General features: G+C 36.0%; 1 protein-coding gene across 3 annotated transcripts; it reads left to right on the top strand.

Annotated features, from left to right (window-relative positions):
* Nucleotides 1–156: 156 nt before the first annotated feature.
* On the top strand, nucleotides 157–27981 carry LOC117984481 (acyl-CoA Delta-9 desaturase-like). Of its 3 annotated transcripts, none has more exons than XM_069500320.1 (7): nucleotides 157–459; nucleotides 15326–15660; nucleotides 15948–16078; nucleotides 19014–19225; nucleotides 19748–19933; nucleotides 20337–20506; nucleotides 22640–27981. In XM_069500320.1, exons 1-7 carry the CDS (start codon nucleotides 449–451, stop codon nucleotides 22762–22764), a joined length of 1170 nt encoding a protein of 389 aa, XP_069356421.1. In that variant the 5' UTR covers nucleotides 157–448; the 3' UTR covers nucleotides 22765–27981. The 3 variants fall into 3 exon arrangements, with proteins under 3 accessions (XP_069356421.1, XP_069356422.1, XP_069356423.1); XM_069500321.1 differs by lacking the exon at nucleotides 157–459 and adding an exon at nucleotides 13471–13975 and having other exon boundaries at nucleotides 15353–15660; XM_069500322.1 differs by lacking the exon at nucleotides 157–459 and adding an exon at nucleotides 14000–15129 and having other exon boundaries at nucleotides 15353–15660.

Here is a 27981-nt window from a genome sequence, read left to right as displayed (position 1 = left end):
ATCTTCGGAACAATATACCGCTGTACAGCTGTGTCAAGACGTGTAACTATCATAGCTAGGTACACGATGTTTGGATAGACCCGCGGCCCCATCCCATGAGCGCTGCACGAGTCCATGCCACCACAAGTCAACACAACAATACCAGTCCACCATAGAATGTCGCGCGCGTTGGTATCGTTCGACCCACTGAACATTTAGGTCGCGATCTTTACCACCATGACCGATCTGTCCCGTAGTTTACCGCGAACGCTTTCGTGTTTTCGTACGTATCTAGTACCAGTTGTGTAAACACTTCAATGACAAATAATTTATAAAAGATTTGAACAGATATTTCGTCAACTAGTGTATCTTAACAGTTTCGGCCTCTTTGAGTTTCGGTGTGTGTCAGGGTTCGTTAAGTTTCAGGGGCAATAAAAATTATTACATAGTACGTCCATGGTCTCAGCACATGTGTTTCAGGTACTTATACGCGAGACTCTTTCGAGTTTTCCGTTTCATAATTTTCACGCATACCTACTAACTGAATAGGTACTAAAGTAGTTATAAACTTTAGTAGGTAGGTACATGCTCTTATTTTTAACTAGCTTTCAATTTGTTATTGATATTTTTAAGTAAACATTTTTCTATGTAAAATAGGTACACTTTTTCGAGATGATTTTTTCTGGCTATTCTTAATTGAATCTCAATCTACAATAACGTAACGTTATTTTATTACTGTCTTACGTCAGTTAGAGAATGCTGCTATTAAAATTGAGCTTTGACAACACCACATAAAGTTTGTTTTGCACTGTCAATTAAAATCCACCCGTGATGAATTTTATAGATCAATCTTTATTTTCCTTTCTCATTAGAAGTGATAGAAGAGAACACGACTATGAGTTAGTTAGGTTTATATAGAAAACTATTCTTTATGTTTTCGTGTCGAAGCTTATTTTTACTGACTGATTTTTTTCATGACAAATCGTTAGCGTAGGTCTGTACGTCTAGATGATGCAAAGAAAAATGAATTAACTGTAGAATATTTTATTAGCAGACTATCTATCCTATCTAACTATCCGGTGATTTAACGTATTGTTTTTCTTTATTTTCTGTATTCATCGTATGGTGCAGTAGTCATTTAAGTAGGTAGGTCAATTTCAAAATTTAGGTCTGGTGCTAAATTAGAAGCTGTGATAGCCTAGTGGTTAGGACCTCCGCCTTCTAATCGTAGGTTGGGGGTTCGCTCCCGGGCACGCACCTCTAACTTTTCGGAGTTATGTGCGTTTTAAGTAATTAAAATATATCACTTGTTTTAACGGTGATGGAAAACATCGTAAGGAAACCTGCATGCCTGAGAGTTCTCCATCATGTTCTCAAAGGTGTGTGAAGGTGTCTACCAATACGCACATGGCCAGCGTGGTAGACGGCCAACCCTTGTCACTCTGAAAGGAGACCCGTGCTCTGTAGTGAGCCGGCTATGGGTTGATCATGATGATCATGATGGCCAAATTAGCTCAGGTGTTCAGCCTACTGATTCGCTAACTCAGTGTCTAGCACTAAATGATAGTCACCGAGCTTATTTGACATTAGTTGGTTCTACATTGCTTCTTCACTGAGCGATATTAAAATGATTTTTCGAAGAAAACTTTCAATGGAAATAAAATAAATGTCAAATGAGATCGGTGGCTTACATTCATCGTTGAACGTTGAGTTTGCGTATCACCGGACTGCGGTGGTCTGGCGAGAGGCCACGGCTATAGGTACCTAGTATCTGCTAGAGGTTGTAAGTTGATACTGAATATTAAAAAACCGACCAAGCGCGTGGCGGGCCACGCGCAGTGTAGGGTTCCGTAGTCACAAATTAGCCGTGATAGTTTTCCTTTAAAATTGATTAAATATACTACTGCAGTGAATTTTTTCACGTTCCTATATACATACTACCATTTGGCTGATAAAGGGGACACTTGACTCTAATAAAAATTAGCACTTTAAAACATCATAATATTTTACAAACGGATCTAGAAATCGAAAAATGATGTTGCCACACCCACAGTATTTTTAAAAGACCTATCTAACGATACCTACTTGACACTATAGGGTAGACGAGAAAAAAAATCATCCCCACTTTACATGTAGGGGAGCTACCCTAAAAATAAACATTTATCACAATTTTGTTTCACCACTTTTTTTTTTTTTTTAATAGATATAGCGAGCAAGCGAGCAGGCGGGTCACCTGATGTTAAGTGATTACCGCCGCCCATGAACATTTGCAGCACCAGAGGAGCCGCCGATGCGTTGCCGGCCTTTTAGGAATTTGTTGGTCCGCCCCTTGAATAACCCCATGTTATAATCTAGTAGGAACAGTGCTTTGTAACCACTTTGTATGTCGGCGTGATTAATATTTATACCCATGCCAAATTACAGATTTCTAGCACTAATTGTCTCTGATATTAACCGAGGACAGACGGACGGACATGGCGAAACTATAAGGGTTCCTTGTTTACTACAGATCCCTAAAAATCAATTGCTAATGCTATTCTTAAATAATCAAATACAATAAAATGATATTGCTTTTCAAGGGGCGAAGGTGTGCCGTGCCGCCAAGCGATAATAAAATTTCTTTTCCGGTACGACGCCGCGTAGAAACCATGTAAGGGCCCTTGTGCACTCGTTTGTATTCAGTTTGTTTTCGTGATTCATGAAAAATACGATTCTAAGTGGCTGGAAGTGGAAGTGACAATACATAATGTACGCTTCTGCACTCATTGACGGCCAGTTCGAATGGTTTATTCACGAATCACGAAAACGAACCGAATCCGAATGCGTGCACAAAAGCCCTTAGGGTAACCGCCATACCACTTTTAGGTTACCTAGCTAACGTCCATCATCATTTATCAGCCCACCAACAAAGTTTTTTTTAAAAATTCTATTCATAAGTTTACTTGCTATTATTTTAACATAGTTATATATGTATACGTAATAGTTATATATGTAGATACTTGTTATATCTAAGTATTTGATAACGGAATTGAACCTTAAAAAAAACTAATTCCTCACATCAAAAATTACCAGTAGATGACACGTGTTTACGGCCTTGGGCGTGCCGCTAGCCCGCTAGCTCTAATGATATCATCCTAGTGAGTACCTACACAATAAATTATATCAATGTAAATCATAACGTGGACATGCTCGTTATTAAAGACAATAGGTATATTAGGTAGGTACCTAATCTATACAATACGTAACTAATACATATAAAACACTAGATGATGCCCGCGACTTCATCCGCGTGGATTTAGTTTTTTTTATCCCTTTTTCCCCCTCTTTGATTTTCCGGGATTAAAAGTTGCCTATGTCAATTTAAGGGACGTAAGCTACTTCTGTACCAATTGATTAAACGGATGGGTCTTTAAGAATCCCGTGGGAACTCTTTGATTTTCCGGGATAAAAAGTTGCTGAGGTATGTCAATTTCCGGGATGCAAGCTACGTCTGTAACATTTGGTTAAACGGCCTTGAAGAATCCCGTGGGAACTTTTTGATTTTCCAGGATAAAAGTAGCCAATGCCCGTCCCCGGAATGTAAGCTAGCTCTGTACCATATCAAAATCAGTTAAACTGTGGGCCCGTGAAAAGCTAGCAGACCGACAGACAGACACACTGTCGTATCGTATCGTACTGTGTATTTTTAATACTAAGACTGACTAACAGACGACATCAAACCAGTAGACTTGGAAAGTTGAAATTTGGGGAGTTTATTCCTTGTAAATTCCTTGTGAATTTGAGTAGGTAAATTCTACGCAAGCACTAAGGCAAGATTTTGAGAAATTCTAACGAGATATTTTTAAAAATAAATCCACGTGAACCAAATCTCGAGAATAAGCTATAGTGTAACAAATATCGGTCAAATATGACTCGAACAATTTCATAAACGTTTTGTTGATCGTACACTAACTACATTATAACAGCTCGTACGACATCATCCGCGATGGTTCTGTACTAAACTTTTATAAAGCCATGTATTCAATGAGAATTAATGTTACGGCACAGAATATATAATAGTACTAAGTTACGGCTACTCATTTTCTGAGTACGTAGTAAGTACCATACGTAGATGTTGAAGTAAAGAATGGTTCGGAGATTTTGCGGTCCATATCAGTCGCTTGTTCGTTGGGATAAAATTGATTTTATGAGATTGCTCAACAACAATCAATTTTATCCCAACAAGAAATTAAGTAATTTAAAAATAGTTTTGTTATTCTACATTTTGCCATGTTTATAAGCACGCGTCCACAGTCCACACCCGTAAGCATCTGTTGCGAAGCACACAAAATATATGCCAATAAATACGCAGTGTTTGGCACAACCAGTTTCTACTGCTTCAGAAACATTTATTGAATTGAAATTGAATTGAAATATGCTTTATTGTACATCATCATATAAATAAAAACCGGAAAAGTGTGAGTCAGACTCGCGCACCAGGAGTCCCGTACTACAGAAGAAGTAAAAAAGAGTATGAAAAAGTACCCATTTTATTTATTAAACTTATTATGAAGCTTATCGAATGTATACATTACTATTGTTACTTTCAGTGCCACAAAAACCACAATCAGTTTTACCGGGCACTGCGTTAACTTAAGCTAATCTATAGGTACATAAACTTATAATACTAATAGTCTATACGTAAACATAATAATATATAAACTTTTATTGACCATAATTACTTATCTCAGATTTTCAATTGGTAAACTTCGGAGATAAGGGGGGAAAGATATTTTTCTCGACATTTTGCACGATAAATAAAAAACCATTATGTATAAGAATAAATAAATAAATCCTTTTGAGGTACGGAACCCTAAAAAAGCAAAACATTACGCAACAAAAATAGAAGCAGGTACAATTTGGGGGCCTTATCGCCTTGAAGCGATCTGTGCCAGGCAACCGCAGAGGATAATAATGACTAGTGTGATAGGGTAAAAGGGTGTAGCTACGATAGTTGAACAAGGAAACAAGAAATAATAATAAAAATTTAAGTTATTATATAAATAATACATATGAACATATTATAATGTACCTAGTATTAAAACAGTATAAAGAGAATCTAGCCTTACTCGGTGGTATTAGTTTGTTTCAGAAGCACAGATTTTGTTTATATACAATTACTAGCTGATCCCGTAGGATGAAAAGTAGCCTATGTCACTCTCAAGGTCGTTAACTATATCCATTCAAAAAATACGCTGATCCGTTGCTCCGTTGTGATGCAATTGAAGAACAAACTAACCATCCAATAAACCAACATACAAACATACTTCCGCAATTATAACATGGGTAGTGATTGTTTCGCAGTGAGTACATGGCTTAAGTCCAGGTACTAAATAGTCCATACTAATATTATAATTGCGAAAGTGTGTCTGTCCGTCTGTCTGCTAGCTTTTCACGGCCCATCCGTTCAACCGATTTTAATGAAATTTAATACAGAGATAGCTTGCATCCCGGGGAAGGACAAAGGCTACTTTTTATCCCGGAAAATCCAAGAGTTCCCGCGGGATTTTTAAAAAACTTGCGGAGGAAGTCGCGGGCATCATGTAATAGTCCACGCAAGTAATCACTACCCCTATTTCACTACCCTTAATGCCAAAGTGTGTTTGTTTGTTGGTTTGTCCTTCAATCACGTCGCCACGGAGCAACGGATTGACGTGATTTTTTGCATGTGGAGAGTGACATAAGCTTTTATCCCGGAAAATCAAAGAGTTCCCACGGGATTTTTAAAACCTAAATCGACGCGTACGAAGTCGCGGGCATCAGCTACTTAGTAATAAAATAATGGAACTTTTCAAACCTTTCCATTCGACATAATAAGTATTATTCAGGCGGAATACCGCACATGTTTTTTTCGCTCTCTATTTTTAGTTACATAATATATTTTGTTAGTTGCTGTACCACAATAGTCTAATAATTGAAATTATTGTAATAACTAGCTGATGCCCGTGACTTCTTCCGCGTGGAAAAATTCCGATTCGATCTTCGATTTTCCGGGATAAAAGTAGCCTATGTCACTCTCCAGGTCTTTAATTAACTATATCCATGCAAAAATCACGTCGATCCGTTGCACCACTCATGCCTCTCTATCCGCCTTCTCCACTCCCTGGAAGCAAGCGCCATCGCGTCAGTTTAGTCGTTCCTTTTTCTTACCGACTTAGTAGGCCAGTTTTTAAATCACCACGATTTAGGAATGCAATTCCTTACAGCGTCAGGGTTGAGAAGTTGGGTCCACGAGATCAACGATAAAGTCTTGACTTGTAGGTACCTCCAATCCAATATCAATTTATAACCGACAGTTTCTAAATCAGCATCAGGATTGAGGAGTTGGAATCAAAATTTTTTATGGGACAAAGTTGCAAAGTCCCTCTATCGATTAAAAAACAAATTACGCAAATCGGTTCAGAAATCTCGGAGATTTCGGTGTACATATTATTTTTATTCTCAACTTCCCAAGATAATCCCTACTTAATGTCATTAATGGAAGGGATCACGACCTTCACTAATCAGAAATACAACGCAAAGAGAGACTTGTTTGACATTAGATACATATCTACCTATTAATTCATGGTATTCGTCCCAGGTTCACGTGAGTAGATCCTTAACTGTCCACGGTATGAACAGACTATGAAGTATGAAGTCACGGTAGTCTGCGAGTTTACAATAACTGCGTCTTATAGCTGTTTTATAGTCGGTATACTTTGACTTTTATCACCATGACCAAATGGGAACTCGTGTTTATCGATCGCACTGTTTGCTGCTCTTTGATAAAGTCCTGCAAGTTTACAATACGTCGTAAATTTAACTGTTGGCTATCTTTTGCAGCTGGGTGTGTTCGTTATTTTTGTTACCTATTTTGATTTGAGATTATATCATTTCCCAGCTACACATCTCGTCGTAACAAACCGTCAAAGAAAAACCCAATGAATATTCATTTGTTTTGGTTACAGCTTACAAACTATTTTATGAATTCTTATTTTCAGTATCGGTGCTTTCTTCATAAAAACGTAGGAGGGTAATCATTACGTTATTTGATATTGTATGCTCAAAAATAAGTATTTTATTATATTTTTTTTGTCTTGTCATCAAGTTTATTGATATATTAAACATTGAAAAAATATTGATTTTAAAGTTACGAGCCTCAAAAGATTCCTATTTTAACACTAAATTTATGACAACTTTGGGCGTAAATAAATAAGATTAGGGGTATGAAAATTCTAAAACAATTTAACATTAGACATAGTTTATTTATTCATTAGTTGAAATATTATCTTTATTGTGCAAACATACACTAAGTATTTTTTTCTCAAAAATACTTTTCCTAAACCCTTGATTTCAGTGAAAATCATCGTACCGTTTACCTTTCTCATACAATGTCAAGTGAAAAGCAAACAGGTTAGGTCTGCGTCACCTTAAATAGAGTATATGGTATTTAACATACCGAAATTTCATATTCGACTAGTTTTGTTTTTGAGATAGGTACACCCTGTCACAAAAAAACCGGCCAAGTGCGAGTCCGAGGGTTTCGTACTAGAGTCGTATTTTTTCGACGTTTTATACGATAAATCAAAAACTGTAAAACATAACAATAAATAAAAATCTGTTTTAAAATGTCCAAGTAAATCCCTTTCATTTTATGATACCACACGTGGTAAAGTAATCTTACTTTAAAGTTTGAAGATACTAATCATTTGTTCATGAACACATTTTAATATTTTTTTCGTGATGTAACCACAAATTCACAGTTTTCGATTCGATCGATTTTTCCCCTTACGTGTGCTATAAGACCTACCTACCTGCCAAATTTTATGATTCTAGGTCAACGGGAAGTATCCTCTAGGTTTCTTGACAGAAACGATAGCCAGACAGATACACAGAAATTTTTGTTGTTGTTATATAGCGGCAATAGAAATACACATTCTGTGATAAAAAATTCAGCTCTCTATTAATTGTACTCGATAGGTCAAGATGGCAGTCGGGGTGGGGACGCCCCGCACATCCACACACTCGCACAACCCCCCCATGCATATTGCCATCCCGACCTATCGCGTACTATACATATAACGATTCACGAGATACAGCCCGCTGACAGACAGAAAAGCAAACAGGTTAGGTCTGCGTCACCTTAAATAGAGTATATGGTATTTAACATACCGAAATTTCATATTCGACTAGTTTTGTTTTTGAGATAGGTACACCCTGTCACAAAAAAACCGGCCAAGTGCGAGTCCGAGGGTTTCGTACTAGAGTCGTATTTTTTCGACGTTTTATACGATAAATCAAAAACTGTAAAACATAACAATAAATAAAAATCTGTTTTAAAATGTCCAAGTAAATCCCTTTCATTTTATGATACCACACGTGGTAAAGTAATCTTACTTTAAAGTTTGAAGATACTAATCATTTGTTCATGAACACATTTTAATATTTTTTTCGTGATGTAACCACAAATTCACAGTTTTCGATTCGATGGATTTTTCCCCTTACGTGTGCTATAAGACCTACCTACCTGCCAAATTTTATGATTCTAGGTCAACGGGAAGTATCCTCTAGGTTTCTTGACAGAAACGATAGCCAGACAGATACACAGAAATTTTTGTTGTTGTTATATAGCGGCAATAGAAATACACATTCTGTGATAAAAAATTCAGCTCTCTATTAATTGTACTCGATAGGTCAAGATGGCAGTCGGGGTGGGGACGCCCCGCACATCCACACACTCGCACAACCCTCCCATGCACATTGCCATCCCGACCTATCGCGTACTATACATATAACGATTCACGAGATACAGCCCGCTGACAGACAGATGGACGAATAGCGGAGTCTTAGTAATAGGGTCCCGTTGGCACCCTTCGAGTACGGAACCCTAAAAAGCCACACAACGAAGCCCGCACCCCCCATTGGCCTTCGTTTCGGCCAAACGGAGAAGACCCACACAGCACGTTTTGTAACAGGAGAACTTTGAAGGGAAATCTAACGTTACCTACTTTTCGGCAGCTTACGGTATAGGAAGCCTTACTACAAACACTTATAGGTATTTTATTTTGCGGTCTTACACGAAAAGGAATAGGATACAGAAAGATTTAAGTGACGGTTTCTTGAAAAAATACAATTTTCTTGTTATATCATGTTACATGTTGCAAAAGTACCTATAGATACCAGTTTTTTCGTACAAAAAGTCGTTAACCGAAAGTCGATGAGTTTCCACGCCTTTTCCCGTTGTCCTTCAATTGTAAAAACGCGATCGAACCATGGATGGATGAAACCTATGCGTTTATGATGGGAAGACATTTGAAAGTCAAACTGTTTAAGGAGATGTTTTATTTTTCAATCGATTTTATTATGATCATGTTAGGTATAGAGAAAGAGCCAGCGCGTGCCAGACCTTCATTATTTTATAACGTCCCCAACACAGGGAGAACGATCAGCTACTATGAAAGGATGAAATGATTTATTAAAGTTTAAGGGTGTCTGGCAAGGGTTGCCACGATACTAAGTATCTGGCAATGCATGACGAGATGTCTAATACTATTTCAATGAAAGTATAAATAAATTATCCTTCATACTTTGACGCAAGAATTTTTACATCTTTTTTACCCGTTATCATCTTTTTAAACTTCACAGTCGCTGATCGTTCCTCTCTGTGTTCAGCTTTTATAAAATAACGAAGGTTTGGCACGCGCTGGCTCTTAGTCCATAAGTTTTCTACAAATATATAAATACCGTAAACTACAAACCAAGCGAAAAAGTTTGATACAAGTGTAAAAACTTTGAGCTACGAAGTAATTTTTCGATGGTCTTCACATTTGAAACGCATTGTACGATTGATTGATTTGCTATGAAAAGCTATGAAGAGCAACGTAAAGCTGTTTTTGGGACGCTAATATTCTACGAGAATGCTCGCTATCGACTGATTTTTATTGGACAGAATAGTTTTTTTTTTTGTAATATCATATTATGCCTACAGGCTACAACAATTAATTCTATGATACTTAAGAATTTACAATATTTAGTTGTGGCAGAGATTAGCTATTACAAGTTTTAGTAAGAGTATCCAACTCACGTAAACTTTTTTTTAACATAAAAATAGCGAGCAAAATGTTAAGTGATTACCACCGCATATGAACATTTGCACTAGGTACCTACTAACCAGAAGATTCGCCAATGCGTTGCCGGCCTTTCAGGAATTTGTTGGTCCGCCATCCACTTGAATAACCTCATGTTGTAATCTAATGGGAACACCGCCGAAGGGAGTTGATTCCACAGTTGACACTTATATATATATGTATATTGGCTCTCACTAAACATTTCGGAAAATTTCTTAAGAAGTCCGCCTCCTCATCGAGAGGTCACAGGTTCGATTCCGGGCATGTTTTCACGCACCTCTATCTTTTCGGAGTTATGTACGTTTTAAGCAATTAAATATCACTTGCTTTAGCTGTGAAGGAAAAGGAATTGTAAGGAAACCTGCATGCCTGAGTGTTCTCCATAATGTGATGATGAAAGTTGTATGACGTCTGCCGAACCCAGTTGGCCAGTGTAGTGGACTATGGCCTGAACCCTTCTCATTTTGAGAGGAGACCCGTTCTCGGTAGTGGGCCAGTGATGGCCTGATCATGATCAAGTATTTCGTAAACTGTTGTTTATTTAAACTGTTCAAAAATCCCATACCTGCTTAATGATTTTAAAATAACCATACCTTACCTATAGGCTACTTATTCAACGAGATATTTTTGTATTCTTTTTTTCAAAATTTGAATGTTTCTAAATATAATAGCTGTGGACAGTCGAACTGGACGAAACTAACTAGTGGTTCACCCCGAACTAAGAACTCGCGGTATCCCATTATTCCCGATAGTTTTATAATGTTAACACTTAACAGCGCCATCAATTAACATAATAGTGAAGTTATGTTATAAATAACCCACTAAAATTTCGTTTCTTTATAATATTTATCTAATTTTAATATTTGTTGTTCAAGTACAGGATATAACTGAAGTTATACACGAGTTTCTAATGTGTAGCCGTTTTCACATATAGCATCGAATTCAATCTCCATCTCATTTTGTATGAGAATTGAGAGCCCCCCTGAAATAAATTGCTTTTCATATTTTTTATGCATTATCAGGCTGAAAGACATCATAATAATATCATGTTTTTTAAAGTGATTTAACGTTTAATTCAGAAGTTATAAGGCTATGACGGACAATAATTGCAATTTCACTCAAATAGACTCAGATCTCGCTCCGTTCGGTCAATGATTAAGATTCCTTGTTGTACCTACTGCAGAACCTCTAAATATAGTGTACCATACCTGGTGGAATCGCGAGTAACTTCTAGTGACTCATTCTTCATAGATTTTCATGGATATCTTTATCTATGTGTAAATATAAGGAATTGGAGCTTACAGTTTTCAAATTGAAATTCTTATCAGAAGGTGCATAAACGTGTTATCATCACTGATAGTGATGATATGATATTTAACACAGCTGCTCTCTATATTATGTATTTATGCCCTCGACTTCGTCTGCTAATTACTTCATTTTATTACCCAAACGAAGTCGGAGCGGTTTACTTAGTATAATATTATAATACAAAGTTTATCCGTCTGTACGCGCTACAGAAAGTGTAAAAGTGCACTAGGAGTCTGAGATAGTCGTCGCGCAAATGTACACTGATCTCATATGGTACGATTACACCTAACGAGTACAGTGGCGAGTCAGTGTCCTCGGCCGAGTACTCGGTTGGTATAAACACTTACGAGTGCTCGGCGCAATTTTGAAATACGTATAAACGGCCACCACAGCACTGTCTCGGCCGAGTGACATTTTACTGTCTCGCTTCACTACTCGGCAGGTGTAATCAGCCCATAAGAAAGACATGCTTACGCTTTCAGGTAGAGTTTACGCACATTACGCGATAGAAACAGTGCCAGCTGACCCGCACTTTTTGTCGTAACAAGCTATTTATTTCATCCCTTTCTTTGCTGTACCTGCAAGATACTATTACTTACCGAATGATTAAATGAACTTACCTGTACGTGAAGTTCAATCATAATAATTACCCGTTTAAGTATAGGGCTTCGTTCGAAGATATTAGCAATTTGTATTCTGTGTAGTGAAATTTAAGGTTTTATAATTACTTCAGCGGGGAGAGACAATGCATGTACAACAGACGGAAACGTTTGCGGAAACCAGCCCAGAGTGAAGAAGAAGATTACTTGATTAGATTACAATTTATGTCATTCCACTCACAATAGGTATTATATAAAATAATACACAGGTGTTGTAGCCATGAGTACAAAATTTTATTTATCATTAATTTAGGTATCAATCATGAAAACAAACTGGAATTCTATATACTTTATGAGCTGTGCCTATGACTCACAACAATTGAATACCTACCTATAGAAAAATTAATTTATAGTAAACATACCTTTGTATCCGAATATTTTATTTTCCTTATGCATAGGGCTAGGCTAGCAAAAATACAATGGCTTCTTTATCTGAAATACCTAGTATGTACGCTTTTATTCTGATAAGTTAAAACTCGCTTGTTTGTTAAATATAATACTCCATAAAAATTCTCATAACTCTAGTCGTAAACGTTTTACCTTATCAAGGTAATCGTGTGAATAGGTAGGAACATGTAAAATTATAATAATTACCTATATCTGACTATAGCTTATGCCCGTTTTAAGATATTTTAATAGTTAAGTACTAAGTGCAATGTATTTATAAATGAGCTACGACTTTTTATTACTTTTTGATAAAATTCATTTTTATGGTAGGAAAGTATGAAACTAAATTTCTATTTATTATTAAAAACCACAACTATTAAGGAAAACCCTAATTTACTAACTTTATTAGATACTATTCGAGAGTAAATGATTTAATTTTTTTAAATTAAAAATAAAATTTCAAGCTAAACTAGTAAAAGAAACTACTACTAGCACTTGTACTAGATAAATATATGAAAATCATCATCATCATCATGATCAGCCCATCGCCGCGCCGCGCCGGCTCACTACAGAGCACGGGTCTCCTCTCAGAGTGAGAACGGTCTGCGTCCTATGATTTGCCTGCTTTTCATTTGTCAAAAAATACCACATGAACTGCATTTCCGAATGTAAAGCGCCTTTGATTTTATTAAAATACAAAGTATACGCAGCCACCATTAACTATAATGTATTCACGTTTCGTGACTATCCATCATTACTTCTTCCACTTACACGATTAAAAAAGTAACTACTGAATATATTCTATTGTAATGACTTTTTGACTGCCCCATTGCTCTAGTTCGTATAGCCTATTTGGTACCAACTTGCAGACCATGAATTCTTAACTACGAGGCATGGACTTGAGCCAAAATTGGAGTTTTCTGAGAAATTCTCAGTACCTAGCAGACAGAAGTTAGGAAGTCAGTGGTGTCATATAAAATTTTTTTACAAAAAAAATAAAAACCGACTTCGTTACACAAACACTAAAAATTGAAAAATAATTTAATTTATTACCGAATATATTATGTATACAAGAGTTAATATAGTTCCATAATAATACTTTTTGGTGCCGGTGCCAATTAGCTTTAGCTGCGCGAATCGTCTAGACTTCATATTTTTATGGGACTCCACAATGGCACCTCATTGGCACCGACCCCAAAAAATATTATTATGGAACTATATTAACTCTTGTATACATAATATATTCGGTAATAAATTAAATTATTTTTCAATTTTTAGTGTTTGTGTAAGTCGGTTTTTATTTTTTTGTAAAAAAAATTTATTTCACAATTTTTAGTGGCCCCATGGAATTATGCTATGACTGGTTAAAAGTCTACTGTTTACTAAGCTATTACAATGATCGCGAGCAATTTACTCTTATCCGTTGAGGAGTTCCAGTATCTATCTTCGAAGATGTTCATCAGATCTTCACCAAATTGAAATGGGACCAACTTTGAAGTATACCCTTTCAAACAAAAAAATAATTTTCAAAATCGGTCTAGGCGTTTTCGAGTTATCGGGGAACATACATAAAAAAAAAAAAAAAAAAAAGATTCCGACGAATTGAGAACCTCCTCCTTTTTTTGAAGTCGGTTAAAAAGTAAATAAAAATCTGTTTCAGAATGTAAAAGTAAAGCCCTTTCATATGATAACCCACTTGATATAGTAAACTTAGGTACCTTAAAAAAATTAGGGGGAAAATCACGTTTGTTGTATGGGAGCCGGGAACCCCTTAAAAATTTGTTTTATATTAATTTAATTATTTGTTTTTAAAGTGAATATATAACTAAATATTCTGTGAATATTTCAATCGTTTACCTGTTGCCGTTATCAATATCGAGCAAAAACAAGCAAAAAAATCACGTTTGTCATATGGGACCCCCTTAAATATTTATTTTATTTTGTTGTTATAGCAGCAACAGAAATACAATATCATCTGTAAAATTTGTAACTGTCTAACTATCACGGTTCATGAGATACAGCCTGGTGACACACGGACAGACAGGCGGACCAATAGGGTCCCGTTTTACCCCTTGAGTACGGAATCCTAAAAATGAGTACTTTAACATTGACACAATGGGGAATTATTATTTAGTAGGTAACTCTTTCCCGTCCAAAAATAATAGAGCAAAATGATTTTCCTGTTGTAATAATCTATTTATCCTTAGAAATAATCCTTCCTCATAGATTCATAGTAGGTACCTTCTTATATACTACTAGCTGATGCCCGCGACTTCGTCCGCGTGGATCGACATTTTTCAAAATCCCGCGGGAACTCTTTGATTTTCCGGGATAAAAGGTAGCCTATGTCACATTACAGGTCTTCTATCTCCAATTCCGTTCAGCCATTTTTGCGTGGTTGAGTAACAAACATCCAAACATCCACACTTTCACATTTATAATATTATTAGGATTAGGATGAGCAAATGCGGTGAAGTAGTGACACAATAATTATATTCTACACATATTATTCGTAATTTCCCCGTAGCCTTATCGCAGCTCGTCAATGAATAGGTATAATATCGTTTAAAAATCAGAAATTATTTAAATTGTTGCTATAGTTTTAAACGTGCATTACTATTTTAGACATACGCTAGACATCGTCATCTCAGGTTAGAATAATCATTTATTTATTTTGCTCAGATATGGTATATGTATAATATATTAATTAATATATTCACATGCGGTCTTATGTAGATATTTTAACTTTTCTACTTGGTACCTATTCAGTCAAAAAAAAGGCGTGGGCAAATAAATATACTAATACACTTAACGATAAAAATGATTCAAATTGTGTGTTCTCTTCAGGTTGTTAGAACATTTTAATTTATTCAGAAGAATGGCACCGGCGCTACAGAACGTTGATTCTCTCCTCGATTCGGATTCACAAATTAAAATTAAAAGACTTTTAGACGATGGTTCTAAACTTCATAATGTGAACAATAACGCAGTTCCAAAACAATATGTGAATGATAAAATAAGTGATGATATGGACTTCGATATAGTTAAATATGAAAATATGGAATTTAGGGCACAAATAAGATGGCCAGACTCAATAGTACAAGTGCTATTACACACCGTAACAATCTACGGATTCTACCTCATATTAACCAATAAAGTAAACTTCCTGACTACGCTCTTTGGTAAGTAATTTTTAATATTATGTTTTCATTATTAACTATGATTTATATAAGATACTAGTTAATCCCCGCGACTTCGTCCGCGTGGATTTAGATTTTTTTAAATTCCGTGCGGAAGCTCTTTGATTTTCCGGGATAAAAATTCACTCTCCAGGTAATAAGTACCTATACCCATCACGTCGATCCGTGATTTGCTTGCTGAGAGATAAATTTAAAAAATTTGAATCGACTGTTAGGCGGAACGAAGTTTGCCAGGGCAGCTAGTTAATAATAATTTTTGTATGTTACAGCATTCGCGACAATATACACGTCGGGTTTCGGCATCACTGCGGGTGTTCACAGATTGTGGTCGCACAGAGCCTACAGGGCACGACTTCCCCTTAAAATTCTGCTCGCCTTACTCTTCACAATTACAGGACAAGTAAGTTTGTAATAATTACTGTACAGTACGCGGCAGAAAGTAAGTAAAGTAATGTACATCGGCCCTTAGAATGACATTTCGGCTTTGTAGAGCGTCGTCTCTGTCACTCATACCTATATGACGTTTTGTCGATCTTAACGACAGAGACAATGCTCTACAATTAATCTGCTAGCTCCTTGCAAATCGATGTACATTACTTTCTGCTGCGTACCTATTGTAAAACACCCTTACAATAATATGTACTTATACCTAACCACGCAACAACAAATACCTACCTATGCTTATACATCGGTCAATAAATCTACAGAGAGAGAGAATGTTAGACCATCGTTATTTTATAAAAGCTGAAAGTTTCTCTGCGTATTGGCCCCAACATAGAGAAGAACGATCGTCGATCAGCGACTATAATATGAAGTTTGGATCATGGTGGCTTTGTGAGATGACATTGACAGGTAAAAAAGGTGCATATAAAAAAAATTACGTTAAAGTTTAAAGTGTAATCCTAATCCTAATCCCAATAATTTTATAAATGTGAAATGTGGATGTTTGGATGTTTGTTACTCAATCACGCAAAAACGGCTGAACGGATTTGGATGAAATTCGCGGGCATCTGCTAGTTTTTAGGGTTCCGTACCTCAAAAGGAAAAACGGAACCCTTGTAGGATCACTTTGTTGTCTGTCTGTCTGTCTGTCAAGAAACCTACAGGGTACTTCTCGTTGACCTAGAATCATGAAATTTGGCAGATGGGTAGGTCTTACATTAGGGGAAAAATCTGAACACCGTGAATTTGTGGTCACATCACAAGAAAAAAATTAAAATGTGTTTCGAACAAAAATTGCTATTTTCGACATTCGACGTAAGATTGCTATATCAAGTGGGATATCATATGAAAGGGCTTTACCTGTACATTCTAAAACAGATTTTTATTTATTTTTATACATAATAGTTTTTGATTTATCGTACAAAATGTCGATAAAATACGATTGTAGTACGGAACCCTCACTGGGCGAGTCTGACTCGCACTTGGCCGGTTTTTTTATATATTCTTCAAAATAGTCATGCATTGCATTGCCACGTCATTGCGTCACGTCATGCATTGCCAGACACTTTAGAGTTTAGAGTCATGGCAATTCACTACCAGACACCCTAAAAGTTTCAAAGTTTGTCTAGTCTATTCTACACTAGTCAACTAGGTAGCTACTTTTTAATTTTTTTAATTGGCATGGCAGCCATTTTGAAATTTTTATTATTAAGTATAGTGGCAATAGAAATACATACTTACATACTCTGACAATTTCAACTCTCTGCCTATTACGGTTCATGGGATACAGTCTGCTGACAGACAGACGAACGGACAGACGAAGGCTTAGAAATAGGATCCCGTTGGCACTTTTCGTGTACTCTTAAAATGGCAGAACCCAGACCAACGAAGATAATCTGCAAAACCAGAAATTCCTAAAATATTATGCACTTTTATAGATTAATAAAAAATATTTTTAAGAATAACTGCTGGGTCAACCATTTTATTCAAAAATCACATTACACCGCATACATTATATTATAATTCAATTTAGTTATTAAAAATGCGAAAGTCAGAAAAGGATTTTTTATTTCGGGTTAAACGGCCTTTAAATAAGCTTGGCAAGTTTATTCTAATTCATTTCGAGCATTTTTTGTTTCTTTCATTAAAAAAAATATTTTTCTTTTGGCTCCCCAACACATTTTGATACAAGGCCCGTCTAAGGCAAGCTACGCCATTGATTTAAAGTTTGTTATATATAGTTACAAGTAGAACCTCACTTAGGGAAGGAAGAAGTAGATAGTATACCTAACAAACCATCAGAATTTACCAATTGCCTAGGACTTAAAAAAAAATTAGCTGCAATTCCACTAGCTCCATGTTAAATTAAAGTATGGTTCAGATACCTACGTCGTGATGAGGGTCAATTACTCAAATTGACCCGTCATGGCTGTTTGTGTTGTAATAATTTATCTACGCATCGCCTTGTAAATGGGAGCAATAATTGAAATAGGTATATTACTGTGCTGAATCTGAGCATACTGAGAAAGTAAAATTCAACACGAGATTATGCTCGCGACTTCGTCCTCGTGGACTACACAAATTTCAAACCCCTATTTTACCCCCTTAGGGGTTGAATTTTCAAAAATCCTTCCTTAGCGGATACCTACGTCATAATAGCTATCTGCATGCCAAATTTCAGCCCGATCCGTCCAGTAGTTTGAGCTGTGCGTTGAAAGATCAGTTAGTCAAGTCAGTCACCTTTTCTTTTTATATATTTAGATAATATTACTTTCTCAGTATAAGTAGTTTTATATGATAAAGCAAGATTCTTGCATAACAGATTATTAGCTATAATGGTGAATATAATTGCACAGATTATAATAGAATATTATAGAGAATATATTACATACTATATTAAAGTTGAGCAGGGTGTATTTTCACACGATCTTATTCAGATTTCTGTATACTTACCTATATCAGACCTATATAATAAAACTAGCTGATGCTCGCGACTTCGTACGCGTGGATTTAGGTTTAAAAATCTCGTGGGACCTCTTTGATTTTCCGAGATAAATAGCAGCTTATGTCTCTCTCCAGGTCCAACTATACCCATGCAAAAAACCACGTCGATCCGTTACTTCGTTGCGACCTGATTGACGGACAAACCAACAAACCAAACCAACAAACAAACACACTTTCACATTTATAGAAGGGGGTAGTGATTATGTAAGTATATAAATAAAACAAAGACCCAATTAATAGTTTTTTATTATTGATAACAAAACCATACCTGGCAGACACCGACGACGCAGTCTAAGATGGAGGCGAATGGACCTGGATTCAGCTCCTACGCAGCATTGTACCGCGCAATCGCATCTATAAACTAAGTATCTACAGTATTCAATTTTCAGAGGGACATCTACACTTGGGCCTTGGACCACAGAGTGCACCACAAATATTCGGAGACAGTGGCGGATCCACATGACATCAATAGAGGATTTTGGTTTGCCCACGTTGGTTGGCTGGTCTTGACGCCTCACCCTGCTGTGGAAGACCGAAGAATTGCTCTACGAAAAACCTCATTAGACCTTACGCATGACCCTGTTGTACGGTTTCAAAAAAAGTAAGTTCCAATAATCATCGGCTCTACAAATTTGAAGTAGAGTCAAAATAAATTTGAGAGAGTGTGTGTTATTTTTACCAAACTAATTGGCTTACACTCTTTCGTGTATCTAGTTTTGTGCGTATATTTTCTCGCTTAATGGAACTATTGTAACGATGATAAAGTGCCTAATATATATTTTGCAGAATATCCATATTCTGCAAAATATATATTAGGCACTTTATCATCGTTACAATAGTTCCAGGATATATTTTTGTTTCTTTATTTTTAGGTTTCTTAACAGTGTTTTTTTTTAATTTATAGACTAGCGCTTGGCTGCAATCAGACCTGGTGGCAAGTGATGATGCAGTCTAAGATGGAGCGCATTTGCCTAGAAGATGCCTATTCACTCTTGACTTGAAGGTACCCACATTATAATTGGAGGGAAAATTGATGCTGGAAGGGTGTTCCAAGGGTGTTTATCAATATTTCGCAATTAATTTCATTCGAGCAGATCTAATAAATAATATTTATTGTTTGCAGGTTCTTCATTCCTTTATTTTTGCTACTTAACGTGATATTACCAGTGGCAATCCCGATCTACTTTTGGGATGAAACACTACTGAACAGTTTAGTTGTGAGCTTCGTTACGAGATTCACCATCACGCTGAACATCGCTTTCTGCGTAAACAGCTTCGCACACGTATGGGGCAACAAGCCTTATGATAGGTATGTACTGTGTAGAACAATATATTATTATGGAATGAAATAAAAATACACCGTGTAGGTAGGTACTCCAGCCCACGCTATGCGTATTCTGTTCCGTGGTATTGACTCAAATCAGAGAAATGCCAAAATTCATTTTCTGTGAAAAACCACCTATGAAGATTTCAGCGCTATTGTCCTTGATCATTAGTTGAATTAATTTAACAGAGGACTGTAAGTGCGAAAATCGAAAAATCATTTTCCGTGAAAAATAGCCTGTGAAACCACTGAGAAGAAAAGTAATAATTTCGCCAAATAAAAATTATTTCCAAGTAGCAATAATGCCCATCTGAGCGTAGGTATATCTATTACGCGTAGAAAAACGCTAGTTTGAAACCACCTTAATTGTTTAAATTTCGCTCAACAGATTCATAAAATCCGTCGAAAACAAGCTGGTAAGCTTAGCAGCACTCGGAGAGGGCTGGCACAATTACCACCATGCGTTCCCGTGGGACTACCGGACCTCCGAGCTCGGAAGACTCAACTTATCCACTGCGTTCATCGACTTCTTCGCCAAGATTGGATGGGCTTATGACTGTAAGAAATATTATTTATAGTTTAAAATTTTTCATTAAATTTTTAGTAACGTTTTACTTGAAAAGTAAGTGCAAATTAATGTTGCCTTTAGCTTATACCAATAATATTATAATAGCTAAACTGAACTAAGCTGAAAATAATAAATAATCTACCTATCTGTTATCGGTCGATAAGTTAGCAAATAACGTATCAACAGGTGAATCGATCAAGATCCTTTTGTAGGTAGGTATAGCTAAAGGAAGGTGAAATTAAACAAAAGTTTACTATTTACCATTACCTACTTACATCAAAGTAATTATAAATGTTTACTAGCTAAATCGAACGGGCTTTGCACATGGGCTATTGAAACTTTATGAAATTAAAAAATTGTGAGTAGGGGGAGTCCGGGAGAGTATACCCGCCTTCCACTAAAATGCTCATAAATCTTTATATACTTAAAAATCGCTATTTTTTATCAATTGTATCTTAAGCTGCACTATTTAGCTATATTTTCTCTTAATAAAGTTTGATACATCATTAATAGTTTATGAGTAATTAACGATTTCTACCAAAGTGACATTCGGCTAATATCTCCCGCCTGGGCGGGAGACTTGACCCCCCAAGTGGGGAGCCTTTACCCGGGTAAAAAATAGGCAAAATAATCATTACAAATTATAATTCTATAAAAAAAATTATTCATAAAAATATGAAACATAGTATTTTGTAGTAAATGAGAATTCCTTTTTTAATTGGAGCAATTAATACAAATAAACTGTTCCTTATCATGTCCTTATCATCTTTGGACAGTCCAACGCATATTTTATGTACATATTTGCACAAAAAGCGCTAAGTCTCATGCCCATAACTTTCTCTTCTCTACAGCTGAAACAAAACCAGTTATCAATTTTATCTCCTACTTTATCGCATGGACTATCATAGCTATTATCATACTTGGGTTCTTCATCAAGGTCTGTCTAACTGTCACTTGACTGTAAAACAAGTCTTTTTCAATGGTCTTTTTACTGTCTTTTTCTCTTTGCTTTACCTTTTTGTTTTTTAAATTATTTTAATTTTCTTATTTTTCAGTGCATAATCCATCTATATCATCATCTAGGTCTAGTTTTTCTGGCGTTTTTGCTAAAATTTTTCGGCTGTTTACCACGATGAAGGAGCAGCCTTTGGAATTGAACGAATCATTTGTGGTAAAACTATTTTTGGTTTTTGTGTTACATCAGAATCTACCGTTGTCATATTATCCAGATTTTGAGATGTACAAGCTACCTCTGCTGATTGTCATTGGTTGCTCAGATTTTTTTCCTCAGTCAAAATTGATGGTGAATTGGCTCTAGACGCCGCAGATTAATTCATGAATACTAATGCTGATGTTGAAGGCTCTGACTGACGTTGTACAGTAGATGATGAAGGTAATGAAGGAAGGCAGGATGATCGTGGTTACATCTGGAGGTAATACAAAAATATTATTGCCGGAGAAACAACGGGCGAGATTACCCGGGGTAAAGTCTCCTCCCACCGCCAGGGTAATGTCTCCCACCGCACACAAATCTGTACGTTATTACATTTTTATAAAAAACTATAACACTTAAGTAAAAGCTGTCTGCCGTAAATGTTACTAGGATAATTACACTTACGATGTATATAAATGATATACTGGAATCTATTCACAGTAAGAAACAGAAATTAAATATCGAAAATTGAAAAAATTTACTTACCGGCACGAAAATGTTTAGTCACTTCTTACTCCTAAACCAAACTGCCGATCGCAACGGTGTCTCGTGAGCGAGGTGGGAGGCGCCTATGGAGTCTAAGAAGTGTGGCAAAGTCGCAATATCTAGTTCCACAAAGATTTTATGAGCAGTGGCTAATGTCTCCTACCTGCTAAACTCTCCCGGACTCCCCCTATGTTTTGTCGGAATATTATCCTAACAGCAGTGGAGGAAATATTGGATCATACTATTTTTTACTAAGGCACCCCCCCCCCCCCCACATACACAAAAACTCGGTAGAAAGGGACTTTGTTTTATAATATGTATTATATTCAAGGACAGATTTCATCTAAATTTCCTAGCTGAGAAAAGTTTTGTTATAGGTATCTATTTTTGAAAAGTAGTAAAATTTTAATTGTTTACTTTTCAGTAAAAGCTGCGACGAACTTGATGATTGTCAACAGAGCGAAGCGCAGTGGCGACGGCAGTCTTGGGGAGTCGGAGGAGCCTGAGCCATCTTCGACTTCGGTTTACGACAATGGGATTAGAAACTAATTTCGTTTAAAAGATAATATTACTTAGATAGGCTACGGTTCTAATGTTACTTCATGCCCGAAAACTCGTCGTGGAGGCTCTTTACACACTGCATCCAATCCGAATACAAGAATCCTCGATTTTGAGGAGCCCCAGTACTCCGCTAATCCAAATCCGAGCTGTCATGCGGGTGATGCAATTTCTATCGAAACGGACACAATATGAAATTGACATTCGGATTCGAACCGAGTTTTCTAGATCTAAATTTTCTTGGATTTGAATTTTTGGATTGGATGCAGCACATAAAGAACGTTACAGAGGAATCCTAACACCACAGAATTTGGAACAGGTATAGAATTAATGCTAGCTTAACAAATTAGCAAGCTGATGTGGCAATAGGCAGGCCATTTCTGTCGCAGAACAAATGGTCGCTGGGGCCTGGGGCAGACATGTCCTGGAGTTGAGTACGCGTACCAGCAAGTGCAAGTCTGGGACTGACTACCTAGAAGATAGCGAAAAGTGGGTGGATGGGGAGGACCGTGTGTGATGGCGCGCTATCGGGAAGGAAGTGGTAAAGGAGTATGAGCATGTTATCGCGCAGATAGAATATTGAATATAACGTTTCAATTTAATTCCCATTGTTTTAGATGCTAGAGAGTGCATTTAAGCGTTATAATTTCTGAAGTGTGAGTAGCTAAAAATCAGCAACATGCTGTCCCTTTTGAAGAACAGCAGATCAAAGTATTATACCTTATTTAGAATTCTTATAGTATCTTATAGTAACGAATACCGTACCGTACGTAACGTACTACCTATCTTAGTAATATAATAATATGATGATGTACGGGAAAATAAACAACATCCTTTAGTACCTATTTTTAACGAACTTCAACGGTTAAAAATAATTCAACAAAGAAATTGGGCCCATATTTTTTATTTAATATTTTAAGTAAGTATCTAAATATTTATTTTCCATAATCCATAACGCTAATATTATAAATGCGTAAGTGTGTTTGTCAGTTACTGTACTGCAAAATCTTCCAATTGATTGAGTCCAAGTTCATGATTTCGAACACTGAATATTACAAACTTTGAACTCATAATCCAAGCAACTTTGAAACTGTGCTAAAATCTAAATATATAAAAGGAAAAGGTGACTGACTGACTGACTGATCTATCAATGCACAGCTCAAACTACTGGACGGATCGGGCTGAAATTTGGCATACCGATAGCTATTATGACGTAGGCATCCGCTAAGAAAGGATTTTTGAAAATTCAACCCCTAAGGAGGTGAAATAGGGGTTCGAAATTTATGTAGTCCACGCGAACGAAGTCGCGAGCATAAGCTAGTTGAATCTAAAGTTCGTGATTTCGATAACATGTATACACTACATAATTTTAGTAAAGTTCAACAGCTTTCATTAAGTTTTTGCTTTTTCTGTAAAAATGTATTGATTGTCAGCTCCTCAATTAATATAGATACCTACCTTAGGTTTGTTGTTATTGTTTAAATCTTTGGTTAGATAAGTTATTTGGTTATTGGCCACAGACCAGTAGATCTACTGATCTGTAGATAGGTAGAACAAGTACAAAAAATAGATTATAGTTTTAAGTAATTATGTGACAAATGAAGATTTTATTTATTTATTTACTTATATAATAATAGGCATATGGTAATTACAATAAATTTAAGAAACGTACCACTTACCCTTTACTTCCATGACTGTACAAACGCCGCGCCGGTGCGACAAACGATTTTGCCATAACTAAGCCATGGACAAAGATAATATATACAAGTAAGATCGCTAACGTCATACATTCATTTAAAGCTTGCGTAAAACTCCTTTAAGTCGCCGGTACCTTGTAGGTCAACTCCTTATAGTGTGATGGTGTTATTGTGCAAGCTAAAATGTGAGTTATCGAATTTATTTAGTGCCATCTATCGAACAGCTGATGAAACTCAATTTTATTTAGAGCCAACTCAAATTTTAATTTTTTTATGAAGCACATGACGTCTTGGCTTGGATTTTGGGAGTGACCTATCGTATCTTGATACCTACCAACATCTGTTGGTATCAAGATCAGGCCAATGCTGGTATCATTTTCGAATAAATCAGGGATGCTAAATTTATTTATGGAATCATACTGGCACCCACAGATTAGAGAATCTCTAATCTGTGACCTATCTGTAACCTTACAAGATATCCCTACCAAAGGAAAATAATATCTTGTTGATGAAAAGCCGTATTTTGCACTTTTTTGTCGTGTACACGTACATAGGTAAATTGCATAAATAAAACAACCAGTGAGTATATTTAATTATAATAATAATTTTATTTTCAAGTAACAAGTCATTTTGTTACGCCATCTACTGGAATTTTGTAATACTACTTCAGCTATCCAAAGCAAAAGAGAGAACTTGCTATGAATATCGTAAAGTTCAATGAGTCAATAATTAAAATTAAGAATTAGCTTTTTCCGATGGTGATGTTGTGAAAATTTTGTATTTTGTTACTAAATATAAATAAATTTGATGAACCAGACAAGTGAAATATGATATTTCGTCAAATCCATAAAAAATATATTTCATACGAACCAAGTGACGCCATCTAGTAATAGTCTTGAACTAGTTACAATTTTAAATAGACAGTTAGCGATCTGTACTTGTTTAATATATTATCTTTGGCCATGGACTATAAATACTCTAAACATAATGTAAAAAAAATAAAAACCGACTTCGTTACACAAACACTAAAAATTGAAAAATAATTTAATTTATTACCGAATATATTATGTATACAAGAGTTAATATAGTTCCATAATAATACTTTTTGGTGCCGGTGCCAATTAGCTTTAGCTGCGCGAATCGTCTAGACTTCATATTTTTATGGGACTCCACAATGGCACCTCATTGGCACCGACCCCAAAAAATATTATTATGGAACTATATTAACTCTTGTATACATAATATATTCGGTAATAAATTAAATTATTTTTCACTTTTTAGTGTTTGTGTAACGAAGTCGGTTTTTATTTTTTTTGTAAAAAAAATTTATTTCACAATTTTTAGTGGCCCCATGGAATTATGCTATGACTGGTTAAAAATCTATTGTTTACTAAGCTATTACACTGATCGCGAGCAATTTACTATTATCCGTTGAGGAGTTCCAGTATCTATCTTCGAAGATGTTCATCAGATCTTCACCAAATTGAAATGGGACCAACTTTGAAGTATACCCTTTCAAACAAAAAAAGAATTTTCAAAATCGGTCCAGGCGTTTTCGAGTAATCGGGGAACATACATAAAAAAAAAAAATAAAAAAAAAAAAAAAAAAAAAAAAGATTCCGACGAATTGAGAACCTCCTCCTTTTTTTGAAGTCGGTTAAAAAATCTGGAAATGACGTCTCAGGTAGATGCAGAGAACTTTGACTTTTATATCAATTTAATTTAATATTTATCCAATCGAAATAAGGATATATTTCAATGCTCTGTGCTCTAGAGAAAACTGCGCTGCGATGCTCCGAGGTCAATTATTATCGAGCATTGAAATATATAGGTACCTTATTCCGATTGGATAAATAATAAATTCAATTGATAAATTTAGAATTCTATGCCGTTCCGTCCTCCGGTGTGCGCAGGCCCTTTCAAGAAGGTAGAATTTCTAAAAATCATAATTTTTTCAAAAGTATGTTTTGGACGGTCAGGGTTGAAAAAAATTAGTAAAAAAATACAAAACATCTACAGGATTAACACCTACAGGATTAAAAGCCCGTTTAAAATGTATACACGAAAAGACTGCGCAAGTGTCGCCTAACAATCTCGTGTATTGCTTGTGATTTCTGTTATACCGTCACGTAGTGGTTGCCATTTGTTTTCTGAAACGCGCGATTAATCAGAAAATAAGTAGGTTATAATAATTTACAATGGCGCGACACATAGAACTGTATGTCGCGCTTCGCTGTCGCGCGTCGCGAACACACACCGCAAAGTTCCCAACATTTGTTTGAAAAAAGCTTTTATTGTGTGGATTTGGGTCAGGGAGACATAATAATGAAAATTTTAATAACTATTTTATATTTACTGTAGGTGTGTCAGCACAGTTACTGTCGACGAAACTATGTTATGTAAGTGTGGACTACTCAGTTTTGTTCTGTTCTTGGTGTGGCTTCGTGGTTACAGACGAGAGACATTTTGTTGACGATAGAGTTCACTGCTGTCGTCGTCGCGTGTCCGCGGCTGACGTCGATGGTACCCGCCAACGCGTCGACAGCAGTCGCTAGCATGTCGACGGCAGTCGCTAACATGCCGACGGCAGTCGCTAGAATGTCGACGGCAACCACCGACACGCGACGACTGCACCAGTCACCCCTATCGTCAACAAAGTGCCGCTCGTTTGTGAACACACTTATATTTATATATTTCATATATATTATTTAATCCAAATGTACAATTTATCTAGCAATTAAGTCAAATTTATATAGGTATTATTATTATTTATTCTTCTATGATGTATTTAATTATCTTGAACTCAACAAATCTCTACACTTGACTATATTTTGTAATGATATATTTTGATATGATATTTATAAATGAATTAATTATTATTATCGTCTGATCCGAGAGCCGTTGGGCAATTTAAAGCAGATGCTTGAACTCTCAAGTTGGTCTGTTCTACTGCGTTGCATAATTATGATAAATATAGACCTGATAGCTGACCCATGTGGAATTGCAATTATTATAACACCACCTATTCGAAAATAAAATATTTCAACAAGTCTAGGATCAATAAAGTCCAGGCTGATCGGTAGGTAGGCCTAAGCCACTTTGTTTTATACTCACTAATATACATATTATTAAACTTCAGCTTCTGACAATATGGACACCATAGTGTCAACACGAAGAGTGACCATATTATTTTGTGTCAATTTTGAATTCCTGGTACGTGGTAGGGCGCGCGCTTCGATTCGTTGTATGGCACGTATGTATATCTCTTCAGTTTAGTGCTTTTATTCAATACCGTCTCAATATTTCCTGCGGGCTCCTGGACCCGTCTCTATTTAATTTAAGTACCTAAGTATTAATTATTTAGATCTAAAATAATTTGGTACAACATCTATATTTTGTTTTTTAATTACCTACCCATCTAATTAAAAAGTTACTAGTTTAGCTTTAATCATCGTAGCATTTTAAGAATACTGTAAAGTTTAAACTGTTTAATAAATTTTAATTAATCTTT

This window comes from Maniola hyperantus, chromosome 8 (assembly GCF_902806685.2).
Source record: "Maniola hyperantus chromosome 8, iAphHyp1.2, whole genome shotgun sequence".
NCBI lineage: Eukaryota > Metazoa > Arthropoda > Insecta > Lepidoptera > Nymphalidae > Maniola > Maniola hyperantus.
The sequence above is the reverse complement of the archived record's forward strand: the minus strand, read 5'-3'. Positions and strand labels throughout refer to the sequence as shown.

Excerpts from the sequence above, each read along its gene's own strand:
- LOC117984481 (XM_069500320.1), top strand. Across the intron at positions 16,079-19,013 it reads TCTTCACAATTACAGGACAA|AGGGACATCTACACTTGGGC; the intron begins GTAAGTTTGTAA and ends TTCAATTTTCAG. Across the intron at positions 19,226-19,747 it reads GTTGTACGGTTTCAAAAAAA|GTTCTTCATTCCTTTATTTT; the intron begins GTAAGTTCCAAT and ends TATTGTTTGCAG.